This window comes from Magnolia sinica, chromosome 18, assembly GCF_029962835.1.
Source record: "Magnolia sinica isolate HGM2019 chromosome 18, MsV1, whole genome shotgun sequence".
Taxonomy (NCBI): Eukaryota; Viridiplantae; Streptophyta; class Magnoliopsida; order Magnoliales; family Magnoliaceae; genus Magnolia; species Magnolia sinica.
This window is the reverse complement of record NC_080590.1, coordinates 68,264,619-68,290,012: the sequence shown is the minus strand read 5'-3', so window position 1 is coordinate 68,290,012 and position 25,394 is coordinate 68,264,619. Positions and strand designations below refer to the sequence as shown.

At 38.0% G+C, this 25,394-nt stretch overlaps 1 protein-coding gene across 4 annotated transcripts in view; it reads right to left on the bottom strand.

Moving 5' to 3' along the window:
* LOC131232829 (myosin-12-like) overlaps positions 1–25,394 on the bottom strand; it is a 38,237-nt gene continuing 12,843 nt past the window's right edge. For 2 of the 4 annotated variants that reach the window (XM_058229315.1, XM_058229318.1), the window contains 26 exons: positions 25,184–25,310; positions 24,930–25,100; positions 24,691–24,822; positions 24,503–24,609; positions 24,216–24,276; positions 23,618–23,795; positions 23,326–23,531; positions 22,676–22,795; positions 22,414–22,512; positions 22,098–22,313; positions 21,552–21,691; positions 21,348–21,449; positions 20,734–20,848; positions 19,599–19,670; positions 19,323–19,382; positions 18,831–19,001; positions 18,554–18,709; positions 18,252–18,458; positions 18,007–18,153; positions 16,915–16,985; positions 16,703–16,802; positions 16,541–16,597; positions 16,391–16,447; positions 16,169–16,249; positions 986–1,068; positions 1–435 (listed from right to left, as the gene is read on the bottom strand). In XM_058229315.1, the coding sequence (XP_058085298.1) occupies positions 312–435; positions 986–1,068; positions 16,169–16,249; positions 16,391–16,447; positions 16,541–16,597; positions 16,703–16,802; positions 16,915–16,985; positions 18,007–18,153; positions 18,252–18,458; positions 18,554–18,709; positions 18,831–19,001; positions 19,323–19,382; positions 19,599–19,670; positions 20,734–20,848; positions 21,348–21,449; positions 21,552–21,691; positions 22,098–22,313; positions 22,414–22,512; positions 22,676–22,795; positions 23,326–23,531; positions 23,618–23,795; positions 24,216–24,276; positions 24,503–24,609; positions 24,691–24,822; positions 24,930–25,100; positions 25,184–25,310 (3,160 nt within the window). In that variant the 3' untranslated portion in view covers positions 1–311. The remainder of the gene's footprint in view (positions 436–985; positions 1,069–16,168; positions 16,250–16,390; positions 16,448–16,540; positions 16,598–16,702; positions 16,803–16,914; positions 16,986–18,006; positions 18,154–18,251; positions 18,459–18,553; positions 18,710–18,830; positions 19,002–19,322; positions 19,383–19,598; positions 19,671–20,733; positions 20,849–21,347; positions 21,450–21,551; positions 21,692–22,097; positions 22,314–22,413; positions 22,513–22,675; positions 22,796–23,325; positions 23,532–23,617; positions 23,796–24,215; positions 24,277–24,502; positions 24,610–24,690; positions 24,823–24,929; positions 25,101–25,183; positions 25,311–25,394) is intronic. The other 2 variants (XM_058229316.1, XM_058229317.1) reach the window with 2 other exon arrangements.

The following is a 25,394-nucleotide window of genomic DNA, read 5'->3' as shown; positions in this document are numbered from 1 at the left end:
AAAAAAAATTATTACATTTTTCCTTGACTAGTATGATGCAAAACATATCTATGCAAAATTAACAAACAGTTGTTTCTCTTTTTAATTACATTCCGAAAGCATTTGCACGACATAATACACTCAGCACGCCCAATTCCAACGGCGCAATCAATCAAAAGAAAAATAAAATAAAATTGCATTTCCGACTCTCTTGACAAAAATTCACAAAAAAAAAAAGAAACAAAGGAGAGAGAGAGAGAGAGAGAGAGAGAGAGAGAGAGAGAGAGAGAGAGAGAGAGGTTACAATATGCCTTTGTGAAAAAGTAAGAGTCTCAATCGGCACGTTGCAGGAGGAAATGGAACTCGGAGTTCTGACGGAGAAGAGGCGGCGGGTCCACGTCGGAGAGGCTGATGTCCAGCACCGACCGGGATATGTCGTCCAATGAGAAAGGTATGCTGCACAGTTCCCGTGTGAGTTAGGTTTGAATTGAAACTAGCTTCTTTCTGTAATTGTTTAGATTACAAGTAATGGTTGGGGGTTTTGGAGTGAAGGGGATTGACAGTTTTCTCAACAACGCATTTTCGATCAGGGCCATGCATCAGGTGGGCCCACCTGCCCTCTGCATCCCCTCACCTGGAATTTAAACTGGTCTATGTTTCTCTATCTGCCCACTTAATGACTGGACTGCCCTGATTTTTTGGATAAGGCATGTTCAAGGTTGGCCCAGCTGATGAATGGCTCATATCCCACACACAGTAGAACCACCGTGCTAGCATGCGTACCATGAAGAATCGTTTTTTATTTTTATTTTTATTTTTATTTTAAACACTCTTTTCAAAATTTTTTTTTTCTTGGAAAAGATAGAAAATTAAAACTAAGACTAGCAAATTGAGCTAAGCAACAAAATGTATCGTATCAGATAGCCCAAGGCATCGATGTGATGCAATGCATCAAAACAATATTTGCGCACTCGTTTCGTTGGTATTGGATGTTGTGTGAGATTACCTCGAATCATCGTCAAGTAAGAAAGAGTTATTAGAAGTGTTGACTGAATCTTCCGTCATTAACGTTCTCATCTTGCTGATTACCTGGACAAAAACAGCAGTGTAAATGCATATTTTTAGTGATTGTTTGCTTAGGCAAATATGAAATTAAATGAGAAAACAAAACAAGGTTGTAGATTAGGATGTATTCTTGAATATGCTGAAAAGAGTGAAAAGAAGGGTGCAAAATTAAAGATTGCTCTCTTGAATACTGCAAAGTAGGAGAAGAGTGTAGACTGCAGAATAAACAACATTTTTTCCAAAGAAATATATAATGCTCAACTGAATTGATAATGGTTTTCTCTATCCATTAATCCATGTAGGTGGGCCCACCTTCAGTGACCCAGATTGTAGATATGGTGTGCGTTTTTGGAGATGAATGGTGATGTTAGGGATGTAATGTTGAATGTATTCTATTGTGTATTACTTGAGAGACACCTATCTTTTAATTGAATTACTAGTAGGGAACTGCAATATGTGTGGCACATGTCAAGATGAATTATCAATCATGTCCATACATCTATTGGACACCAATAAGAGTGTCTTATGTTCGCTTATCAGACAATCCTGTCCATCCGTTTTCTTCCGTCCATTAACTATTTTTGGTTTCTGCCATTGCTTTAATATTCAGCGGTCAGATAGATAAGTCTAATTGGTGTATTCTTTTAGGCATGTGCCATCAATGCCAGGATCCAATAAATGAATGGAGCTGATTGGTTTAAAAATTGTCATTGAGACCAAAGAATGATGGGTCTAGCATATTCCAATTCCTCCTCTATATGTATCTACTTGAGGTTTTTTTAGGTAATAGAATTATTTAATACTTAGGCAGCATATGGGGGTGCAGGCAGTTAGAAATTGCTTACACGGCATGCATTAACTCAAATGAAACCATTTAAATTGTGGAAAACACTGCATCTAAGTCACAGTCCCAAAATCAGATGGTTGAGTAATCCTAACCTCTGATTAGGAGACACATGTTTGTCGAAATAGGACCATCGGATATTTTTCATTTTTAACCATCCAATAAATTTCCACTAATTATATAGATAATCAAATAGGCATAATTTTTGGCACATGATGCATCTACACTTGGGCCCATAATTTGAACAGTTTAAATTAAATTACTCTTGTATGCAACATATACGATTTCTAAGTGCCTGTGTATTATCCACCAGCCTCTGCAGAGTATCAATGTTTTTAGGAAAAGAGAATAGTTAAAATTGCTTAAAATTCTTTTTAAATGATACAGAAAAGAAGAGGCCTGCGACGTTGGAAGGTCCCTGTCTGAAGGACTTTTCATTTAGCAAATTTACTTGCATTATACATGTTGATGCATTTTTCCGGTTAGCCTTCCCTGGACCTTCAAGTACCTGCATAGTGAACGGACAAAGGAGACCCTGGCTAGCACAGGGGACTCTCCGATGCTTAAGTCAGCTAGGGAATCTGGGTCTAATCAAATAAGGGGTTTTAGGCTAAAGATTATGTGCACCTTTCACCATTGAAGGTGCTCCTATTTATAGGTGAGAAGAGGCAATAGCGTAGAGGAGATCTTCCTATTGCAGAGGGATTTAGATCCGGGATTCAGATCCTGAATGTGTGGGGGAATTTCCCAAGATCCTTGGCGAAGATCTCGGGATCCTGAGCGTGTCACGGATATCCTTCGAGATCTTTGGAGAAGATCTTGGGTGGATCTCCCTTAGATAAAATCTGTTTGATCGGAATCAGTGGAGATGTGTAGTAGGAGGCCGAAGTGGCCTTGGCCGACCTGACCCGACGGGAGTATGCCGACCTGGAGTTATATTGACCTAACTCCTTCAGCGAGTAGTCTAGCTTCTTTTGACGTCGGGCAGATCAATGGATCTTTCGACCTGCTGACGAGAGACCGAGTTCGACCTCGTTACCCGCTCGGCCTGGGATCAAGGGGTGGACTTTTAGCCGCGTTTGTCGTTATCCGACCTGGCGAAGTGCACGTAGTTCCGACCTGACCTTTTATTATTGGTCAGTCCATTTTTCCCGTAACAATACATGTCCTTTGAACTGTGTATTATATACTATATGGTAGGTCCATTGATCTAAAAAAAAAAAAAGACACATTTATGCCGTCTTTTTTTTTTTTTTTTTTTTTTCATTTTCTCACAACTCACATGGTATCAGAGCAATACTAATGAGGACATGTGAGCACCATACCAGAGGAGGAGGGCTCAGCCAGTCTCCTTATGGCTAGACGACCATTACTTGGGGCCCACTTGGCCCAATTCATATTACTAGACACGTTGAAGACCCCACGTTAATGTTCGTGCATCTTTGAAGACCCTACACTGGGAAGATGCATGTGGGCTGCATATAAAAGCTTGATAAACACATTAGACCGTTAGATCAGGTGGACACAATGATCGGACTGTTGGATCATCATCATTAGATATCTTAATTATGAACCCCCATGAGCCATGAAATAGTTTAGTTGTTTAGATTGTTTACATGCTTTATTATTTTTGGCATAACTTATATTTATGTTGAGATTATGGAGTTAAGAACAACTTTTCATTTATTAAGCGTCTTTATGTTGAGAATCTTATCTGAGAGTTTTTTTTTTTTTTTGTAAAAGGTCTTTTCTGAGACTATAAAAGAGAAAGGGGGTGTGTGGAGCTCTAATGCCATTATTTTGAAAAAAAAAGTTGTGTTTTTTCTTCTTCATGTGATTTAAAGAATACTCCATGTGATTTGGGGCTTGGGGGTGTTGTGATTCCATTCCCCATTCAACGTAGGTGTGAGGCTTCCATCTATCATCTTCCTTTTCTCTTCCTTTCTATCCAAAAGAGGTATTTTCTTGAAAACTTCATCTCTCTTCCTCCATTCCTATCTAAAACCATCGAAATCATATTTTTCTTCAACTTTTCATCATCCAACTTCAATCCCAATCAAAATTAACCAATGAGAACCCCAAAATCCCTAACTTCCCTTTATCCAAAACCTTAATTCCTCTCTACCAATACGTAAATCCATCAATCCCCTTAACCAATTCACCCAATTTAGCCCTAATTTCATCTTTTCCCCAAATTCTAAAAATCCCTAATTCCAAAATTCCCAATTCCCAACTCCCAATTCCCATGAACCATAATTTTCCAAATTTTAGTTTTTCTCCTTCCTAACCCTAATCATATAACCTACAAGTCAGTCCCTTGAGTGTGGAACGTGCCTATGCTAAATTGGAAGTTCTATCCTTCCATTGAGTTTAGTTTTAATTGATTTATGCAATTTCTTAGCATGCGGGCATGTGATTTAGGTTAAATAAGATTTTATTTCCTATTGTTTACTCTTAATTACGTTGTGGGTTTGCATGTTTTGTTAATTGAATTACTTTATGGACTTTTTCATAATCTCTGTGTTTCATGCTAGCATTAAATCATGTGTCCTGCATCAAATACATTCCTTGGTACTATTATCATCAGGTGGTAGTGAAATTCAATCATTATTCTACATCTAGTCTCTCTTCTAGAACAGCTTTTCTCTTGTCTAGATTAACCACAATTTTTAGGCATCTTCTTCTTCTTCTTCTTCTAGCTTGCCAAAAATTTTAGAAAAAGTTTTATTCCTTAAAAGTAGTCTTTGAAAAGCTCCTATCTTCTTTTTCTTCATCTTTTACCACCTGTTATCAATTTCGTTTTTCTCTTCCTTCGTACTTTTCATATCTGTAAATCCTCTAACAGTTCTTTCCGTCTCTTCTTTTTCATGTTGTAAATATGTATTTTACAATAGGACTATTCCATGTTAGACTTTTCTTCTTTACTTTTAAAGCTTTCCAATCATATAGAGTAAGAGCCATTCCAACACAAGCCTCTTTGTCTTTCAATGTTAGTTCCGTATTTTATTTACCCCTTTGACATGTGTCACATTCTTATTTTGTCTATATTCTCTTTAAATTAAAGAAAAGACTCCTTTTCTATACTTTCTTATAATTGTTATTTTACATTCTTAGTCATCCATGTTCTCTTTAATTACAAGAAAGGACTCCTTTTGTATACTTTCCTATACTTGTTTTATTCCAAATCCAGTGAATATAGCATTCCAGCCAAACTTTCAATCCCAACTCTATTTTCTATCCCATGATACTTTCCTAAAAATACATGTCACATCCAAATCTTTCTCATCCACTTGTTTCCTTGTATTATTTCCAGCTCTTAAATTCAAAAGGCTCCAACCAATCAAATTCCAGTCCAACTTTCAGTTCTAACTCCATTCTCTATCCATATATTCTTTCCTAACACTTCATGTCACATTCAACTCTTCCTCTTTCCTTGTTCCTTCTCTTGCTTCTTTACATAAAATTCAAAGAAAAAGAAAGAAAGGAACACACACACACACACACACGCAAAAAAAAGAAAAAAAAACTACTATTCATATGTGATCTCCTTGGACCCTTCAGAATTCAAAAATCTTCTCCATCAAGTCACAATTTTCAACATCCTTTCACTTATTGTTGTTTAGCACTTTCTTTAATTCTTATTTTCTTTTTCTTTATTTCTTTCTTCCTTTTTTCTCTTATCAGTATTACATATCATTGCACCCCTTTCTCTCGTTCTATTATTTTCTCATTCCTTTAGGAATTTCCATTAATACAATCTTAGTGCCTCTCCTTCTCTAATTTAGCACAAATGAAGGAATTGAACTTTTTTTTTTTTCCTAAGTGCAACAAAAAAGTATTAAAATGGTTTTTAAAAAAAGACCAAAAGCCAAAGGGCCAAGGCTTTTGTATCCTCTTTTGATGTAGCTTTGTTACATAAAATTGTACTACTTCTTTCCTTCCATATTGTCTAGAGACTTGAATCGTAGCAAGGCGCCATAGATCCCCTTCTCCTTTACCCCAATGGAACCCATTCCACATTTGGAAGAAATCTTGAATCTGAGCAGGCATCATACAATTTTACCCAAATAAGCAAAGCTAGCCGGATGCAGACAATACGACATAGAGAATGATCATTTTCTGCTCCTCAAGTGGTTGATGGTTAGGATCCTCCCTACCCACCAATCATCCAAAATGGCCACCCTCGTAGGACTTGGGTAATGCAAAATACATGCTGATGGATCTGATACTTGCCTTACCAATGATCATGACCATTGAATAAAAGGGTTTGGAGTTTCCACTATTTTCTAGACACTGTTGTGACTCATCTCTTTCTTCCATGCTTGGACTTCCATCAGAGGAATGGAATCCTCTCTCTTTATTGTTGAGGGCCCTCCTAAATGTTGGACACCAACACAACCTAATTGCTTTCCATAGAGCAAACCCGAGCCTTCATCGAATCTTTGATTGATGCCCCCTGAAACAATCTTGTGAATGTATGAGAGAGAGTGGATTTTTCGCACCACACATATTCCTAAAAATGTAGGCAGTTTCCATCTCCTAAGTCTGCAGCAACGAACTTAGAAAAAACCTTCTGTTGTTTGAACAATGGCTTCCATAGGCTTGAAGCCTTGTATTGGGACAATGCTTTAATGTACACCATCCTCCTAGCCTATTACCATTTTTGTATGCCAATACTTTTGTCCATAAAATGTTTTCTTCTATCTCAAATCTCCAAAGCCACTTTTCTAGCAACACAATTCATACGCTTGAGTGATTTTAGCCCTATCCCTCCCAAGTTTTGCATCTTGCATACTTCTCTCCCCACTGCACAAGATGAAATTTGTATTTTCTTTTTATCCCTGCAACTAGAACTCTGAATTCTTTTAAATATTTGGATAACACTAGAAGGGCAATAAAAGGGGATGTAATAAATAGGCTTATGGCTAATGTAGAGCTAGCGAGAGTGATCCACCCTGCAAATGACAAGTAGTTTCTTGTTTTAGCCTGAAAGCTTTCTTTCCACTCTTTCAACAAGTATATCCAATGGAGTGAAGGCTTCCCAATGTAAAGAGGAAGACCAAGTTGCAATGATGGAAGTTTCCATACTTTGCAACCAAAAATACAACCAAAAGGTGTTATATCCACTCCTTTTACTTGAACGCCTAAGATTTCGCCTTCTCAAGATTAATCATGAGACATGGAACTGCTTTGAAATGACTCATCACCTTGTGAAGGTTATCAACGTCATTCTTACTTGCATCACACAATAGCAAATTATTGCCGGCGAACTAAAGATGCGAAATTTGGAATATGAATTTTCCACTTTAAGCCTGTTAATTCATCCTTCCTTGTTCTCTTTGGCAATCATCTTGTTGAGGAGCCTTTGCAACAACTATGAACACGAAAGGACCCCTGGATGCAAACCCCTCATCACCATCATATAAGCCTTATCCCGTTTAATTGGGATTGGCTACATGATGCAACCCCTCGATCCCTTGAAAATCCCCTTGGGAGACCCATTTACGAGAATTGAGAAAAAGCCGATCCTACATACTCTTGTATCCAATTCCTCTGTTGAACCTTGAAATTGTGCCTACAAGGCCTATAATTTAATAAGTCTGAATCCACATGCCATTCACCTTTTCCACATCAATCTTCAAAATAACACCCAATCCACTTTCTCTGTACCTAGAATCAATACATTCATAAGCAATGAGCGAACATCTAGAATCCGTCGCTCATGAACGAAAGCTCCTTGAGATAAAGAGATCATCATTCTCAAGAAGTTTTTTAACCTTTTGCTAATTCAAAAATAAAATTGATGATCTTTTACTTCGTCTAGAAAATACTGGAAAGAAATCAATGTGATAACTGGTATAGGAGCATCATCACTCCCCCAAACTTGATACCGCCCCTTCAATCTCTTCCTCCCTTATCAGCCTCTCTAACGAGTTAGCCTCTTCCAATATCTGGTCAAAATAAAGATTATCTTACATCACCCTTCTCCACTTTTCTGCCTTAAAAATTCTTTAGTAAAGTTTTAAAATTTCTTCACAAATCCCTTCTTTTACTTTAGTCTTTCCCTATATATTGTGAAACTAAGAATTCTATTACTTCACCTACTTGCATTGGCCATTCGATGAACGTATTTTGTGTTCTTATCCCCCTATTTTAGCCATAATGCAATTTTACAGCTGCTGTCATTTAATTTCACCCCCTTTCACTTTCTTCTTGATTTCAGATTTTAAGTTGTTCCTGCTAAATCCCTCTTCTTCTGAAATGCTCTCCCCTCCTTATCGATAGCTTGAGTCTTCCAAAATCACGGCTTTTGATTTTGAAGGAATTGAACCTAATTGATTGAAATTCAATATGTACCACTTGTAAGGATCAAATCCTCCTATTTCTAATGCTAGAGAATTGATATTCCAAATAAGGGATTAGAGGAGAATCCAACGGCCTTCTAGTTATAAAACCAGAACAAAGGAAGAAGAATCACTCTTCATATTGACGAAAAGGAAAACTCAAAGAAACATCTTTCTTATAATGTCAAGCCCTAGTAAAATACACATGGCCTTCATGGTGTATATATAGGCCTCAAGTACAAATTAGTATACTACTAGAATAAAGTCCAAATCAAATCCTATTGTTTCACACATAGCAGCCAATATTTAACCTATGTATGTTAATATAAAAGAAATAAAGAGAACTTAGAGAAAGAATTCAAACCGAAATAGGGCCCTATATAGAACTGTATGGCCCTAGGGGCTGTACTGTTTGTACCAACTATGGATTAAAAGTGTAGTCCAAAATGAATACATATTGTCCGATACATATCAATTTCATTGTCTAATTATACAAGTAAATCACACTAATAAACTCCCGATTCGCCTTTTATAACCCATATTTGATGGAGATAAGTTTTCAAAACTGTTTATTTGTATATCTTAATTTATTTTGTAGGACATTAGAGTGATTTTTACTGAAACTTTTGTGTATCATCCAATACTTGTCGGTTTATGTAATGGATGATATAATACCTTTGCTAGTGCACTTATTTGTGCACCTTGTTTGTCAATCACGTGCATCAGTGTGTCAGGGAGTCAGTTGAGCCCTTGAAAGCTAAAGACTGAAGACACATGAAGACTAGAGCATCAAGGATGTGAAGAACAGGTATATGAGGTGCCTTGGTGACCCTAACTTTGACCCAAAACAGCCCTTGAACCTCTGGATGATCATGGCCTAATAGGTAAACCTTTGATTGATCATTCATTAGCCTTAGGATTCCCAATTGAACATGCTTAGATAGGTTATAAAGGTCTCGAACTGCTATTAAACCAAACTGCCCAAAACAACAGACTCATAGGTGCCATCGATCGATCTCCGATTGATTGATCGATCCATCCTCGATCGATCCATCCTCGATTGATCAGGCTCGAGTGATCGAACTTGACCCAAATCGTCCAGCAACAAATTCACTATAAGCCAGAATTACAACAATCGATCGATCAATTGAAGGGGAGTTCGATTGATCGATGACTCATACTGATCGATCAGACCGGCTAATTACTGCTTATTTTTTTTACTGTTGGAATTTGATTCTTTTATAAGAGGCATATGGGCCTTGGGAAAAATGGTTGTTTTTGAATGAGTTCGAAGCCCTAGTGTATACCAATACTTCCCAACACTTCCCAACACTTTTAGGCTCTCACCCAAATGGATTCAAGCCATCTTGCATGTGTGTAATCACTCTAATGAGCATTCCAAGCTCCCTATGAAGATGATCTTATTTCCTTGCATTCTTTGGACAATAGATTCCAATCCAATAGGAAAACTCTTGGTATTTCAAACATCTAGAATGCCCATCTAAGTGAATTCCCATTTGGAAACTAATTAAGCCTTTAGTTGCAGGAGATTCAACCAAACCCCTCTCATTACCTTGGTAGCTTAATAGGAGCATCAATTGCAAGGTAGCCGATTCAAGGAAGCAGAAGAAGACTGACTTCAACGATCCAGGGAGCATAAGGGTTGTTGATTGGAGCATGGGAGAGCATCGATCAAGCAACCCAAGCACGACACATTAACAGGGCTCAATCCGACAAGTGAGTTATCAATTAGTGAGTCCATACTCTCTTTCCTTGTGCAGGATTGATGGTAAGAGTTTATAATCCAAACTCGATATGTTCTTGTGTAGGATCCAGACTCTTGTGTAGGGCCGAATTTACTAGACACAGGGGCGTACATGTTAGTCTCCGTGGGGTCCTCTAACAGGAGTAAATGTAGGTTCTTGGACTAGGATCGAGGTTGGTGGTTAGCCGATAGAAAATCAACTAAAGTCTCTTGCGGGAGCCTTCGACAGGAGTGTATGCTAGGTTCTTATGTAGGACATCGATCCTTGTGTAGGGCTGTAAAGGTTAGAGGTAAACCTGATTTAAAAACACTTAAAGTGAATATTGGTACACTCAGGGAGAATGCGTCTGCCAGGAGTGGAGTAAGGAAATTGAACCACTATACATGCTTGTGTTTGGGATTGTGAATTGTTTACATGTTTAATTCATGCTTATGTGTTTGATTAGCTAAATCATTTGAATGCTTGAATTGAATCATATGCTAGGCACTTAACTTGTAAAGCACGCACAAGCACATTATCGATTATAGACTAGTTACTTCATTGGCATATCTATTGTATCCTATGTTATTGGACTACTTTGGCTTGGAAGCCTTAGTGTTAATTGCTTTACTTACTTTAAATTGGCATATTAGTTTAAGTAAGTAATTGAGTTTTAATTGGCAAAATTTTAATTGGTCCTATTCCCCCCGAACCCAATAGCCATTCATTTTATAGCTCTGTAAGCTTCCATATAGCATGGTGTCGTGTTAGACAACCAACGCAATTTGAACCTTACGCACCTATTTTAACCCTTGGTACCGTCTACTTATTCTCATCTATTGTTTGTATATAAAGCCTAAAAAGGTGTATGACTAGACTAGTAGGTCCAATTGTCCAACCTATTGATAATCTAGGTCATTTATTGGATCTACGGGCTCCAAAATCCGATCATATGATTGATTTGGTATAAATTTTCCATCAAGACCCTTGATTTGGTCCATATCATCAATTAGTTCAATTTGGACCCTTGAAGTGGTCCAGTTGTGTAATCCATCCCCTTGGATGGCTTGATCATTAGTTGGATGGACCTGATCTTAAATCATCTTAAATTATGAAGAGATTTTCTTTCTTCACTCTCTCATGCAAGTCCTCCTCTAACATCTTTTCTCTTTTATTGTTCTATTTCCTTGTATTCATCCATGCTTCTTTTGTTTCTCTTTAATCACCTCCATCATCATCATCTAAGCCTTATCCTAGTTAAATGGGATCAACTACATGACTCCTTTTCCACCATTCCACTCTATCAATGGCCATGCCTTTAGTTAGACCATAGGTCATCAAATATTTTCTTACTACCCCATCCACATCCTTTTGGGCCTTCCCCTTGCCTTTTAGAGCCTTTAACTTGTACCAACTCACTCCTAATTGGTGGTTCTTAGTCTCTGTTGCACATGGCCAAACCATTTAAGTCTACTTTTCCTCATCTTTATACCTATAGGTGTTATTCCTAAGTTTCCTTGAATGCATTCATTTCTAATTCTATCCTTTCTCGTCTTGCCACTCATCCATCGTTACATCTGCATTTCAGCTACACTCATCCTATGAACATCTTGTTCCATAATTGCCCAACATTTTGTCCTATAATGCATGGCTGGTCTTATAGCTATCCTATACAATTTCCCTTTCAGTTTGAGTGGTACTTGACAATCACATAAAACTCCAGAGGCACATCTCCATTTCTTCCGCCCAGCTTGAATTCTATAGGCAACATCATTCTCAATCTGCACTCCCATGAATTATTGACCAAAGGTACTAGAAGTGGTTAATTTTGGAAAACTTCTCGATCAACAATCTTAACTAATTCATCATTTTCATTCCTATTGTTTCTAAAATAGCACTATATACTTTGTTTCGTCCGACTAATTGTTTATCTCATTCCTCATCTTGTCAATCAAAGCTATGTCATATGCAAAAATTGTTGGGGGACCGCAGAAGCACACATAGTAGAATCAAGAGTAGTAAACCAATCGCACAAACCAAGCACCAAGAGAACACAATGAATTTAATGTGGAAAAACCCTTTCGGGAAAAAACCATGGCACAAGGCGACAGATGATCACTATGAAAGCAGAAATCACAAAGAGAAAGAGCTTATCCGATTCGAATGACCTAGAATCTCACCCTTGCTACACCCTTGAAACCCCTTGGACGAATTAGAAACCCTAGAAGTGCCTCCTAATCCCGTTTACACCCATATTTATAAGCTATGGAAGAATCCCAAACGAAATCGGAAACAAATCCCGCAAAATCGCAACTTAGCGTAAATTCGTGCGGATTTTGTCGATGGCATTGAATGGCCTTCGATGTCATCGAACCTAATCCTTTGATGGCATCGAAATAACACCTCATCTGTCTAGATACAAAACATGATTTTCCAAAAATTCTCGATTGCATCGAGCTATGTTCGATGGCATCAAACATCTCCTTCGATGGAATCAAACATCCTCCAATGGCATTGAAAAAACGCCCTGATAGTTCAGTGACCAATTGGAGAAAATTCGAAAAATCTCGATGGGATCGAGCACTGTTCGATGCCATCGAAGGTGACATCGAACAGTTTATCGATGGCATAGACAAGCCCTGTATTTAACTTGATTTAAGACATCAAATACAACAAAAAACATACATGATGGGATCTCTTTCTGTAAATGCTACATTAGCTTGTCCATATCCAATTCGAAAAGGTATGGGCTCAATGTTGACCCCTGGTGCAAGCCTACAATAATTGGGAACTCACTTGTGTCTCCAATAGTGGTCCTTACATTTGTTGTTCCTCCCTCATACATATCCTTAATTATGTCAATATACCCTCTTGAAACTCTTTCCTCTCCCAAGATCCACTAGATTAACTCTCTAGGGACCCGATCATATGCTTTCTTTAAGTCAGCAAATACCATGTGGAAATCCTTCCTCTCCATATAGTTCTCCATCAATTGTCTAAGTATGAAAATAGCTTCATTAGTATGCCTCCCAGGCCAAAAAAAAAGAGTTGATTTTTTATTTTTTATTTTTAAATACATTTGTCTCATGCCTTAGTCTTTGATCAATGACTCTGCCAAAGTTTCATAGTATGGCTCATAATTTAATCCCACGGTAGTTAGTGTGGCTCTGCTTGTCTCCTTTATTATAAATAAAGCATCCTTTATGTTCTTTTTAATCACCTCCATGTATTCTGAATCATTTGAAACACTTCGTGAATTGGTTTCCATTTGAGCTCAATGGAACCGACTTTCTCTTGTGGCATCTTCAAGCTATTGCCATTATATAAAAACCAACTGCTATTTTATCCACCACTATTCCCATAGGTGATACTCAGTTAGGGCAACTGATTATTTTTCTGTAGAATGCAATCCAGAGCTTACCTTGACTAGGTTTCCATTGACCAACTTCTCAGTTGACTTTATGCTGTTCTCACACTGGATGTTATGAATCAGACTTTGAGTATTTTACTACTAAAACTGTAAGGGATTCCTGAATGAGATATATTCTCACATCTCAGAGGCATAGTGTTCTATGTATTGATGATATCGGCCAATATCTTAGGTTTCCCACATGTGTGATGTTGTATCTTCCTGGAATACACTTCTTACATGATATCAACAATAATATTGTCAATATTGGCCGACATCTCGGCTCCAATATTTAGTATTTCCAGTGATATCTACGATATTTCCCATGATATTTGCGATATTAAGCGTGACATGCCACCCAGAACCTAGAGTTCAATTCTTCATTCTATAGGAAGGGAGTTGGCGATTACATTTTCCCTCTAAATATGGCCAACAGAAATGCTTGTCCTCAAAGATAAATTCCATATTTTATCAGACGTAATAGACAATCTCCACATCTAGGTAACTCCATGTAGATATGAAACCAAGATATACTTTTTTGTCCATTTTAGTTTTTTTTTTTTTTTTTTTTTTTTTTTTTGTATTGGATGTGTTTTTATGTTTGTATTGTATGCCATTTGAATAATAGGAGCACATTTCAGGTAAAATTGCCTCACTTGTGACTGACAATGCATGGTTGTCCCCTAGACAATGGGAAACTATCAGGCATTGTGTTTTTATTTTTTATTTTATTATTATTATTTTTATGTTTTGAGTTCTAAATATATAGCCATTTGTCTTTTAAAATCTCCTGAAATTTCACTCAGAAATTCCATCTTCCTGAAGTTTCCCAATGTTTCCCTGGGACTATTATTACACGATACATGCGATATTTCCATCTGTTTCTCCGATGTTTCCTTATCCCAAGGGTGCAATACATAATGCAATATTGACACTTTGAACATTTCAAAGGCAATATATACAAAGTTATTCTTTGAAATTTATAATTTGAAGAAGTTTGATACCACTATGACTAGATACCTAAACAAGTTGGTAGACTATGCCATAAGATGTTGCTATTCAACATCTAGTTTTCCGTGTTTCATCACAAGGAGTTTCTCGCTATGGTTTTCATGGCCGACTATCTCATGTTAGATGTGGCATTGGATGTGAAAAGTATTCTCCAAATAATCCTGGTGATGGAATTAGTTGTGGTTCAAACAATCTCAATAATGTTGCTCGTGAAGGTGTTGGAAGCCTCCTATTTCTCATTGGCAATAATCCGTATGGTGGTCTAGGTCATGGAAAACATAATCATTCATATGGAAGTATTCTTAGTGTCACTTCTTCATCATCTGCAATGAATTAAAAAGTATAATCAAGTTTGTCATACTGATATGTAATAAACTATATAACTATACATATAAATTTCTAGCCTCAGTCATGATCTTGAACATACTTACCTGAATCACAATTCAACTGATTCAAGTTCGAATTTTGTAGTTCGCAGTTCAATGCATTTCAAACTTCTTAAATTAGATGGGTAGGCTTGTTTTAGATCATTTTTCAGTTCATCTGTTTTGCAGTTTAAATTAACCTAGTTTTCTACACAAATATGATACTCTAGCTCCACAAAGATGGATCCATCTGTATAATCATTGGTCCCATTTCAAGTGTCCATGAATCAGAGGTTATGATTGATCAACAGATTTTGGGACTGCGACTGAGTGATGGTGGGCTCCACAATTTAGTCAGTTTAACCTGAGTTAACATCATCACTTGTACAATTTCTGAGTGCCTATGTATCAAGCATCATATTTCAGGTTTTGAACCTTGGGGAAATGAAATCTCCCTGCAAAAATCCACCTATATTAAAAAAATAAAATAAACTCATGATATATCTATAGTCTTTTAGTTGTTAGTTGCAACGCTTCAATTGAAAGTGGCGATACTTCGCAAGTTTCAACTAGAACTACTGGAAATCACCTTAAAAAGAAAAAGAAAAAGAAAAAGGTTTTTGCATGAATACAAAGTCGTTTCAAGTGCTATAGCTGAGCTGAAATGGAGTCAGCTCATTTTGTGTGATCTTTGGATTTCAACTGTTACTCCATCACCCACTGTGATAATTGGAGTGCCCTGGCAATGTCTGCAAATCCTTCTTCCATGAGCATCGTAAGCACGTTGAAAATTGATTATCATTTTGTAGGCAAGAAAGTTCTAGCAGGTCTGTTTTGCTCGACTAACTGGTGATATCTTGACTAAGTTGTAGTATCAGAATTGTCACAAAAATTAACCATACAATCTTTCAATGCATCATGCAGTCAGCTTGCCGAGGAGTGCTGGAGATGTAATATTGAATGTATTTTATTATGTACTCTTGAAAGACACCTTTCTATCTTGCATTCTGATACCTGTCTATTGATCTCTCAGAAATATAACACACATCCATTCTCTTCTTTCATTTTTCTCTCAACACATGCAGAGACACACCCCAAAATTGAAAATCCTAGCCGTATGATTTTTGGACTGCAAATGGGTGGCTGATCATGTGCAGTTGGATAGAGAGCAACAGTAGGACGGAGTATGGACACGATTACTTCATGAAAGAGCCCCCCTGTTCATGTCTATTTACAGTGGTACCAGATGAATCATCTGGATCACTGAAAGGTGTTCCCCACCCATAAGGAATCCTGGGATGAACCGTAAACATTGTATGTGCCAAGTATTATATATGACCTTATACTTTAGTGGAATGGAGGTGGAATGCGTTAAATAACAGAATAAAGTTTGATAGAATACTTACATCTGGAGATAGACCCTGGGTTCCATATTTGTCATCCCAAAACATTGTTCCGATGCGGTAAATTTGTGGAACACTCAAGACCTGGAAAATAGGTACCATTTTAATGGAATTGCAATCATGGAAGAGTTTTAAAGGAATTGCATCACACTCTGTATCAGTTCTGCAGGTTTTCGTGGATATTGACCAGGCTTTGATTTCGGGTATTTCAGTTCAACAACTAACCGGACAGAGCTCATTTGCGATCTCATCCAATGATTTTTGAGCTTTTTGATGCAAAACCTGTGAGTTAATGGAAGAAATCAAATGTGTTATGGGTGAGCAAATTTAAAACACAGGTAATTCAATATGAAAATTTGGGACATGGTCACATACAAGAAATCCAACTGCTTGTCTTATATGCCGGAGTTCATCCCATGACGTTCCTGCAAACTGCAAGTTGAAATATGTATTATAGTAATGTTGTTTTTATTCCCTTTGCATTTTTTTTTTTCTAACTTGCACAACCAACATCTTTCATGGTTTCACCAAGAGTACCTGATCTGTCGCTTTGAAGCACCATTGTTCTAATTCTTGCAAACCAGCTTTAACATATTCTCCGTTGCTAAACGAGCAGCATTCACGTCGGAGCAGTAAGCTGAAGAAGAACCCAATGAAAAATTGTGGTGTTATATGCTTAGTTTTTTTTTTTTTCCCCTCGAGTATCAGTGCATCTTTAATTGAGACATGGGATTGAAGAAGCCTCATACCTATTAAAGAGCTGCACATTTATGAATGAGAATACCTGACTGAAGGTTTTCCTTATGATCATGGAAGGGACCTGCAGATAGCAAACCAAAACATATGATATGTACACGAATTTCAAACTTCATCTCTGCCAATGTTGGTGCCACTGCTAGGATCTCTCTCTTGATCATGGTGTGCCGTAAAGGCCGTTACGGGGCCGTAAAGGTCGTTATGTAAAGGTAACAGTGGCAACTGTTACACGTTACGGGGTCATAATGGCCGTAACAGCCGTTATAGAAAAAATGACCCGTAATTGCTATTAACGGCAAGTTACGTCTCCTATAAAGGCCATAATAGCCCCATAATGGTCTATTACAAGACAGACATAAGTTTTTCATACTTTTTAATCAACATTACGGAGTAGATACAGGTTTTTTAGGGGGTTTTTCAATAAATAAAAAAAATAACAAAGAGAGACTGCAACGGCCATTACGGGGTTGTGACAGCCGTTATGCCCCGTTTTGTAAAGTTAACGGTGGTGGCTGTTACGGCCACCGTTACCTTTACGGAACACCTTGCTCTTGATATTAGGGGTTGCAATGGGCCAACCGAAGTTCAGCATGGGCCTGGCACCACAGGCCCAAGCCTAATCCCGAAAAAATTGGTTGGCCCAAGCATAAAAATTGATAACATCCCTATTTCCCCCTTGAATGTTCCTTATCTATTTGTTAATCAAGTAGGCCACATATGCACAAAGAATAAATATTTAGAGGAATGAACTGATGGTCTAAATTCAAGACAGATGGGTTGCCTAACCAAGGATTGGAATAGCATATTTGTAGGATATAATGTGTACATATAAAGTCAGTTTGGGCTGGCTCAGGCTTATACAATTTGAGCCCAAGCCCAACCCAAAAATTGACTGGGCCATGCATGTGAGGCCCAAACCCACCCCACGGGTCAAGCTGGTAGGTCCAAGCCCAGTGCCTAGCCTGGTCGGGTGGGCTACCCGGCCCATTGCCACCCTTGATACGTGCAAGTATACATTCATTTGTACATGAAAAAGCATGACCAGAAACTGTGAAGCTTAGCTGGGAATAATGATTGAAACTCACATAATTCTCACACATTACACCCAAGGTACGATCTAGACTCTGGACAATGCTTTGCCAGTGTATGCTTGATGCTTGTTTTGCAACCACATTTGAGTGAATGCTTTTGGATGACCCTCTTATTGATCTTACTCGTGCTGATCTTGGTGCCTGCAAATGAGAAATTTTATCAGGATTAAGTTAGTGATAGTAGTTCGATCCATAGTGTGTTGTTGAAATTCAGACAGCATACTATCATAATCATGTACCTGTATGCACATATTCAAGAATGGGCTGATCTCTTTCTTCAAACTGTCTCGGATCATCCCATATATTTTCTCAACATAAGCAGTCAAGTGCTGCTTAAATAGTAAGGCTGGGTATTTTGCCTCAACTCGGGATTGAATGTCTGGCTTTCCTACCATGCCACTGTAACCGCTGGAAATTCCTATCCCTGACGCAGATGAACGGTAACCCTGAAAAAATTCAATACCATAATGAGAGAACGTCATTACTGGTTGCCTCTTCCATTGTGAATTAAGTGGATTTGTTTAGGAGTCTAGATTCTTACTTGGGCCATTCTTCCAAACAAGGTGACGGGCGGTGTTCGGCTTCGGTGTGAAGTTTGACTTGATGCATGGCTTGCTTTCAGTGTGTTTTGCAAAAGAAACAGAAGTGTTGATGTTGTCGAAAGCCAGTAAGCAAGGTCACTGACATTCTCTTGATTCTGTTAGGCACACAAGAAAGCAGTCCTATTGATGGGAATCCGATATTACTCTCTCAAGTATTATTTGTTAATATAACAAAGAATAGCAATGGTCCAATAGGTTCATCTCATAGATCACCACCTCAATGGATATCCGGATCGTGTGAATGATTCGGTCGAATATGTTGGTCTTATCTGCTTCAAACGATCGCCATTGAATCAGTGACTTATACACAATACATGCAGCGGCTGGTCTGTTCTTGTCAAATCTCTTATCTTCAGCGAGACACTTGATAAGTGCATCATGATTTTCCTGGTTTAGAAAAAATAAACAAGGGTTGATGATAAATGGCATGCAGGAAATACCTAAATGGTTCCCTCAAAACTTCCTTAGACTGCATTTGGATGCACATTTGAAATGCCGTTGTCAACCTTCAATTTAATCAAGAATGGCAACTTTCAGGAAGCAGCCCTTAAACCGCAGCTGCATTCCTTTCAAATCCAAATTAGAAGTAATGTACAATTTGATTATTTCCATTTTACTATACTAATAATTGCAATTCAATTCGATAGTGCATCCAAACATACCCTTGTTTTATTCTAGAAATTCTCTTTAGGGGCTTGGACTACATACCTGTTGCCTGTCAGTAAGAGACTTCTGTTTGCTAAGAGGGATTTGACTAGGCGCCAACTCCTGCAAATCAAATTCATTTATTATATTATTATATTATTTAAAACGTAGCAACATAAGGTCGATTTTTATTATCTTCTATTCCCCAAGGGTGCGTTTGGTTGCACTGAAATTTCACTTTATTTCATGATTAATCAGTCTAATTCAGGGCAAATTTTCATGATTTTGGTGCAACCAAACATACCCTAAAGGGATTGTCTTGAATAATGTTTGACATACTTTTGTTTTAATTTCTTCTTCATCTTGATGACCATTTTCATCCCTCTGCATCACCAAAGAGAGGTAAGTTGCCTAGAAAAAAAGATAGAAAATAATAAACTCTATGAGCTAAATAGGAACTATATGATCTTCAGATTGAGGATGTGTAGAGTATCATCAGGTCCTTGGATTGAACTTCTGGGTTCTATGGTTTGGTGATCCACATAGTTAACTCGTGGATCATGGCCCGAAAATCCTCTCAACCAGAAGAATCCTAAACCTTCCAGGATAGGCCTGCAAATTGGGAATTAAGGAAAGAGATACAGCAAGTCCCCTTCTAATTGAAGAATGCGAATATTGGATGTTAGGACCTTTCAATCTGGGAAGTTTTGGGGCATGGTCCATCCTTGGCATAGCCCATAAGATCAACAGTTTTGATCATGGAACCGTGTACCCAACTTGTACAAAGTTACAAAATGAAAACCCCATGAAGCCTATCTTCGGGCTGAGGATCATGTTAACTCATTTGGTCTAAATCAGTGTTTTTAGTAGTGCTGTAGTGTATGCAAGTAGTGTAACTCCTTATGCTACAGTGCATGTAGTGTACATTACATGTAGCATAGATAGCGCAAGCTACCTGAAATCTTATTTTTTAAAGTGTTTTTTCTATGTTAGTTTAACACCTGTTTTAAAATGGTGATGACTTATACCTATGACATGTGGCATTACATTAAACTATTCCGGACCATCCAAATTGTGGTCTATATCATGAATTTGTGATGTTTCAATAAATGAAAAAAACAAGTGGTCACACTTAGAGAGAGAGAGAGAGAGAGAGAGAGAGAGAGAGAGAGAGAGAGAGAGAGAGAGAGAGAGAGAGAGAGAGAGAGAGAGAGAGAGAGAGAGAGAGATTTTGCATGGAAATAAGTGGTTGATGATCCAAATTCGTAGTCAAGAACTCATAGAAATGATGCATTTTGTAAATTTTATCATATATATATATAAATTAATAAATATTAAGGATTGTGTAGCTTATGCTACACGCTATGTAGCTTATGATACATGCTATAGAAGGCCAAATGCCACGCTATACGCTACACGCTACATGCTATACTGGTCTAAATCATAGTAAAGGAAGGTTTTGTTATCAGTGAACCTTAGTGACTGGTGGTGGTTTCCACTCAGGCGCGACTACTGTTTGTACAACGACTGCTGCCTGACTGCAGAGCAACTGATTCTCCTCCTCCAACTTTGCGATCTTACACTCAAGGCTGGAAAGAAGCAAAAAGATATTTCAGAAATGCTTATTCTGATTCTATATCACACCAAATAGGCAACTTCTTAGCATCAGGATTATAGAGGAAGTGTGCAATGTTCAATCTAGCATCTGCTTAGCCAAATAAACTGTACATGTGGGCCCACATTTTGGCGATCAAATTTGGATGGGAATTACGCTGAAAAGTGCCCCGATTAGATGATCCTTCACAATTAAATAGGTTCTTGTTAAAAGTAAACAACTGGTTGTAACTGTCCATTTTCATTGGATGGAAGGATCATCTTATAGGGGAGATAGTGGCATGGTCCATGCCCAGCAGGTCAACTGCTTAGATTACCGAAAGATGGCGCCTGCACCTTTGCTGGTTTAAATGAGGAAAGGTCATTTCTTTCTATCAGGCATCATGCTTTTAGATTCTATTGGAATTATTTGCTAGTTTAAGTTCTCTTCAAACAACTAGATAGCTCAAGAAATTTAAATTCTCAGATACCTACCTTTTCATTTCTTCAGAGAGGTCCTCATTTGTTGATGCAACCAAAGTCTCCTGGCGTAGAACCTGGTTTTCAGATTCCAAATTTGACAAGTTCGCTTCTAATCTGAAGTTCCAAGTAGAGTAGGAAGTTAATCTTTCTCAAATGTATACACGATGATGACATGAATCACAAGTCTGAAGAGAAAAATAGCAATTCATGTGTTACCTTTCTATCATTTCTTGGAGCTGGCAGATTCTTGAATGTGATTCTTCTGCATCTTTAGTACTTGCCTCACTCAGTTGTTGAACCTCGGAAAATCTTCTCTCAAATTCTTCAGCCTTCTTTTTCCATTCACTCAACTCATCCTGTATTTTTGTAACCAATAGCTTCTTCTTATATGAACATTGATGACATTGAAAGTGGAAGATAGTACTTCTATTGCAAATCAAATTGTAGCATTGGTTTATTACATTGATTTTGAGAGGATAAATCACATCAAGCATTTTAGAGAGTCAAACCCCTAAGTGTGTGCAAGGGCACTGCACGTGCATGAAATCCAGGCCCTTCATCATGTGAACCCACCTTGGGCATGTTGTTGCTAAAAAATTTACCTTGCCCACTCATCAGGTGAGCCACATGTGTATGTTAAAACAATAGGTTGATGGATCATGTATTATAGGAATGAGAAATGTGCACAAAGAAAGAATAATGGGCATGATACAGAAAAATGGGAGGCATGAGGAGCTTTGATCCTTCTGTCCCCTATTTTACCTCGAGTTCTTCATTCCTACTTGTTAGCAACTCCAACTTGGAATTGTCCACAACTGGAACCTCTTTTATAACAGGTGGTGCTTGTTCGATTGCTATCTTTGCAGCTTCCCTTTCCCTGATGATTGCTGCACTAGCTTCTTCCAGCCGTGTATGCATTTCATGTAAAGAAGATTGCAGCTTTGCAATTTCTTGGGCTTTTGCTTCCTCAATGTCAATCTACACGAGGTCATATATCAATTTTTACTCTGTAATCAACTGGGCTGTTCACACAGTTGTGAATTCAAGTATGCTCAACAAGATGGACGGAGAATCATACCCTCATATGCTTTTCGAATTCCAATCTCCATGTAAGCTCCTCAACACGCTTCTCCAGTTTGTCTTTGGCTTCTTTGAGTGCTCCTGTCTCTCTGGCAGCCTGCATAGGAGAAATACTCCAAATTATTATTATTTGTTATCTGATCAAGATAATAATAAATAACCACTACAGTAATATCGTAGCGGATTTGGGAATTCAGATTTATGTTAGAGAAACTACTACATTCGAATTGCAAAGTTTTGTTCTAGAAAGGAAAGGTCACCATTCTGAGCTTCCTAAGCTCCTTCCTTCCTACTCGCCCTCTCCATAGACACTGAAGTATAAGACTAGCCTTCTTATGCTTCTTATAAGCTGAAAGTGCTTGGAACCTACGCCATTGTGTCTGTAGCACAAAGGATTAAAAGATTAATTCATTTAAAGAGGTCAGTGACCAGGCTTGCTGAAAAAAGGAGGCAATATATGGTGTTCGTAGAGCATTTGGTCAGCATGACAAAGTTTTCATGTGCGAACCACCTTGTAGGCTCCGAATATTTATATGGTGGGAGTACCCATTGTGGATGAGAGGTATCCAAGAATGTCCCCAAGCAAATGATCCTAACCTTCTCTTAACCCTCACTGTATGCGAAAAAATGGTTGTTATGCCCCTTTCATCACATGGCTAGGATCATCTGGTAAGGGAGATCCCATGATTGGGCCCATCAAATCAATGGCTTATATTACTGAAAGGGGGAGCTCTGTTATTGGTGGATTGAACAAAAAAGAAAAAAGGAAAAGAGAAAAAGCTGTTCATATCTATGAGCATCCTTCAATATACATCAAAAGAATTGTTTACTCCTAGATTAAGTTTTTAGCCACCAATGAAATACCTTTAAGTTCTATAGATCAATATTAAAAACTTTTGGTTAGATTTACCTGAATAATAATTGCGGCCTTAGTTCTCCTTCTGTATCTGTACTCATCACGGGCTGCCATTGCACGCAAGCCAGTTTGGACAACAATTGCAGCTGCCCGTAATTCTGTGTAAGCTTTTCTAGATGTATGAGCACGAGCATGTTTTTGTATACGGAGCAATGCATCTTCCCTTCTCATTTGTTGATACAGCTTACGTGCAAGTTGGGCTGGAGCATACAGAGTAAAATGTCAGTTATCCATACAAAAGACATGATTTTCCACACAAGATACAATTAGGGACAAAATGAGAAACCTCTCCATAGTTTTTGCAAATGAACAGTAGCCTTCCGTAGGATGATGAACTCTTTTCGAGTAAGATATGTTCGGATTTGTCTCTGGATGAGTCTTGCAGCACTCGCCAAGACTTCAATTCTTCGTGCATCCAGTTCAGCCATCTGCCCTGCTCTAAGGAACACCTTTGTTTTCCCCATCTGAAATAGAGAAATGGGGTGTGATTTTCAAAGATTTACATAACATTTTCTTTTGAAAGCTCAAAGAAGTGCATCTTATTCTATTCACGCTTCATTTTCAAATAGTAACTTTAGGCTGCATTTGGATGCTCTACTTAATTGAATAACAATAATCAGTAAAATAAAGTGGCAATGGCAAAATATTATCTACCTTCATTAGCATTCAAAGCAAGGAAGTATCCCTAAAATTGCATCTATGGTCCTGTCAAATCCAGCTTGAAAGTGACAGTTGCAATTTGAAACCTATTCCCGCCATGTGAATAATAACAAAGATGATTGCAGTTTGGTTGGTTTTACTTCAAAGCAGTAGTTGCAATTCAATCCAATAGTGAAATACTGAATCTAAATTCAAGCTTATTAAATTGCTTGAATATGGCTTACCTGGTATCCCTTCAAGCCCATTCTATCACAGATGGTCGCACAAGCTGATTTCTCATCAGATCTGCCACAGGTTAAAGCAATGAAGTCATCAGTTAAAATACATGCATGGAAGCCATGGTGCCACAATCATCGAAGATGGGGATTTATTGTCATGACGACTTTGGTTGTGTTCGGATGCTTGTAATTTAATTCAATTGAACATCCAAATATGGCCGCACTTATTTCACACAATATATTTATGGTTATTATAAACAATAGTGGATCTTGGTTTTGCAAAAAGCACACACCCGTCAAGAACATCTGGAGCAAGCATCCCAAAACGATCAAGGAACTCATCAAAAGTTCTCTTTGTGGGATAACCGGCACAGCTGATTCTAATTGCCTCTAGCACACCCTTTCATCACAGCCATCATAAAGAACTTTATTAGCACAAGTTAAAGTGTAAAACCATGCTTCGTTGAAGGATAGTACTTACCCCACATCTCAATTGGTTTAAGACATTGAAATTTTCAAAGATTCCAGGCTTTAAGACAGCGTTAGGTTTCACACATCTGATGTAATGTGGCTCTGTTGTGTTGAGAGTCTCCATCAGAGCTTGCAATTGTTGCTGCATGGTTTTGAAGGTAAGAAATAGTAATGAAATCCAGGAGAAGAATAAGGCAACGCTTGAAAGAATGAAATTTAGAATTTTAAACCTCTTGAGCACTGAAGTACCTTGAAGCGGGTACCGATTGAAGAGAACTTGGATTGTTTTGAGGACTCCTCAGGTAATGGAGGAAAGAGATTGGCAACGAAAGAGCACTTGGATGCATTCAACAAAGCTTGATGTTCTGCTACGACATAATCTTTGTTTTTGTCGAGGAACTGATCAGCTTGGTAGGTAACCTGTTGAATAGGAGATTTTTAATACAAGGAACTTGCTGCTCTAAAGCATGTAAAAATCCCATATATTTCAGGATTCTGCTTACATCTCCTGCATAGTGATTGATGGTGAAGTCTGTTCGAGCAAGTTTTGGCTTACTGAAGCGCTTGTGGCCTTTATATGTTTGGTACATCTTCTGAGCAAATGTTTCATGAGTTGATTTTGGAAACATGCTGCAAGAGGTAACTCAAGTTCATCAATAGAAAAAAAAATCAGTAATTGAATGTACTCAGTAACAAGTACCTTGTAAAGACTGT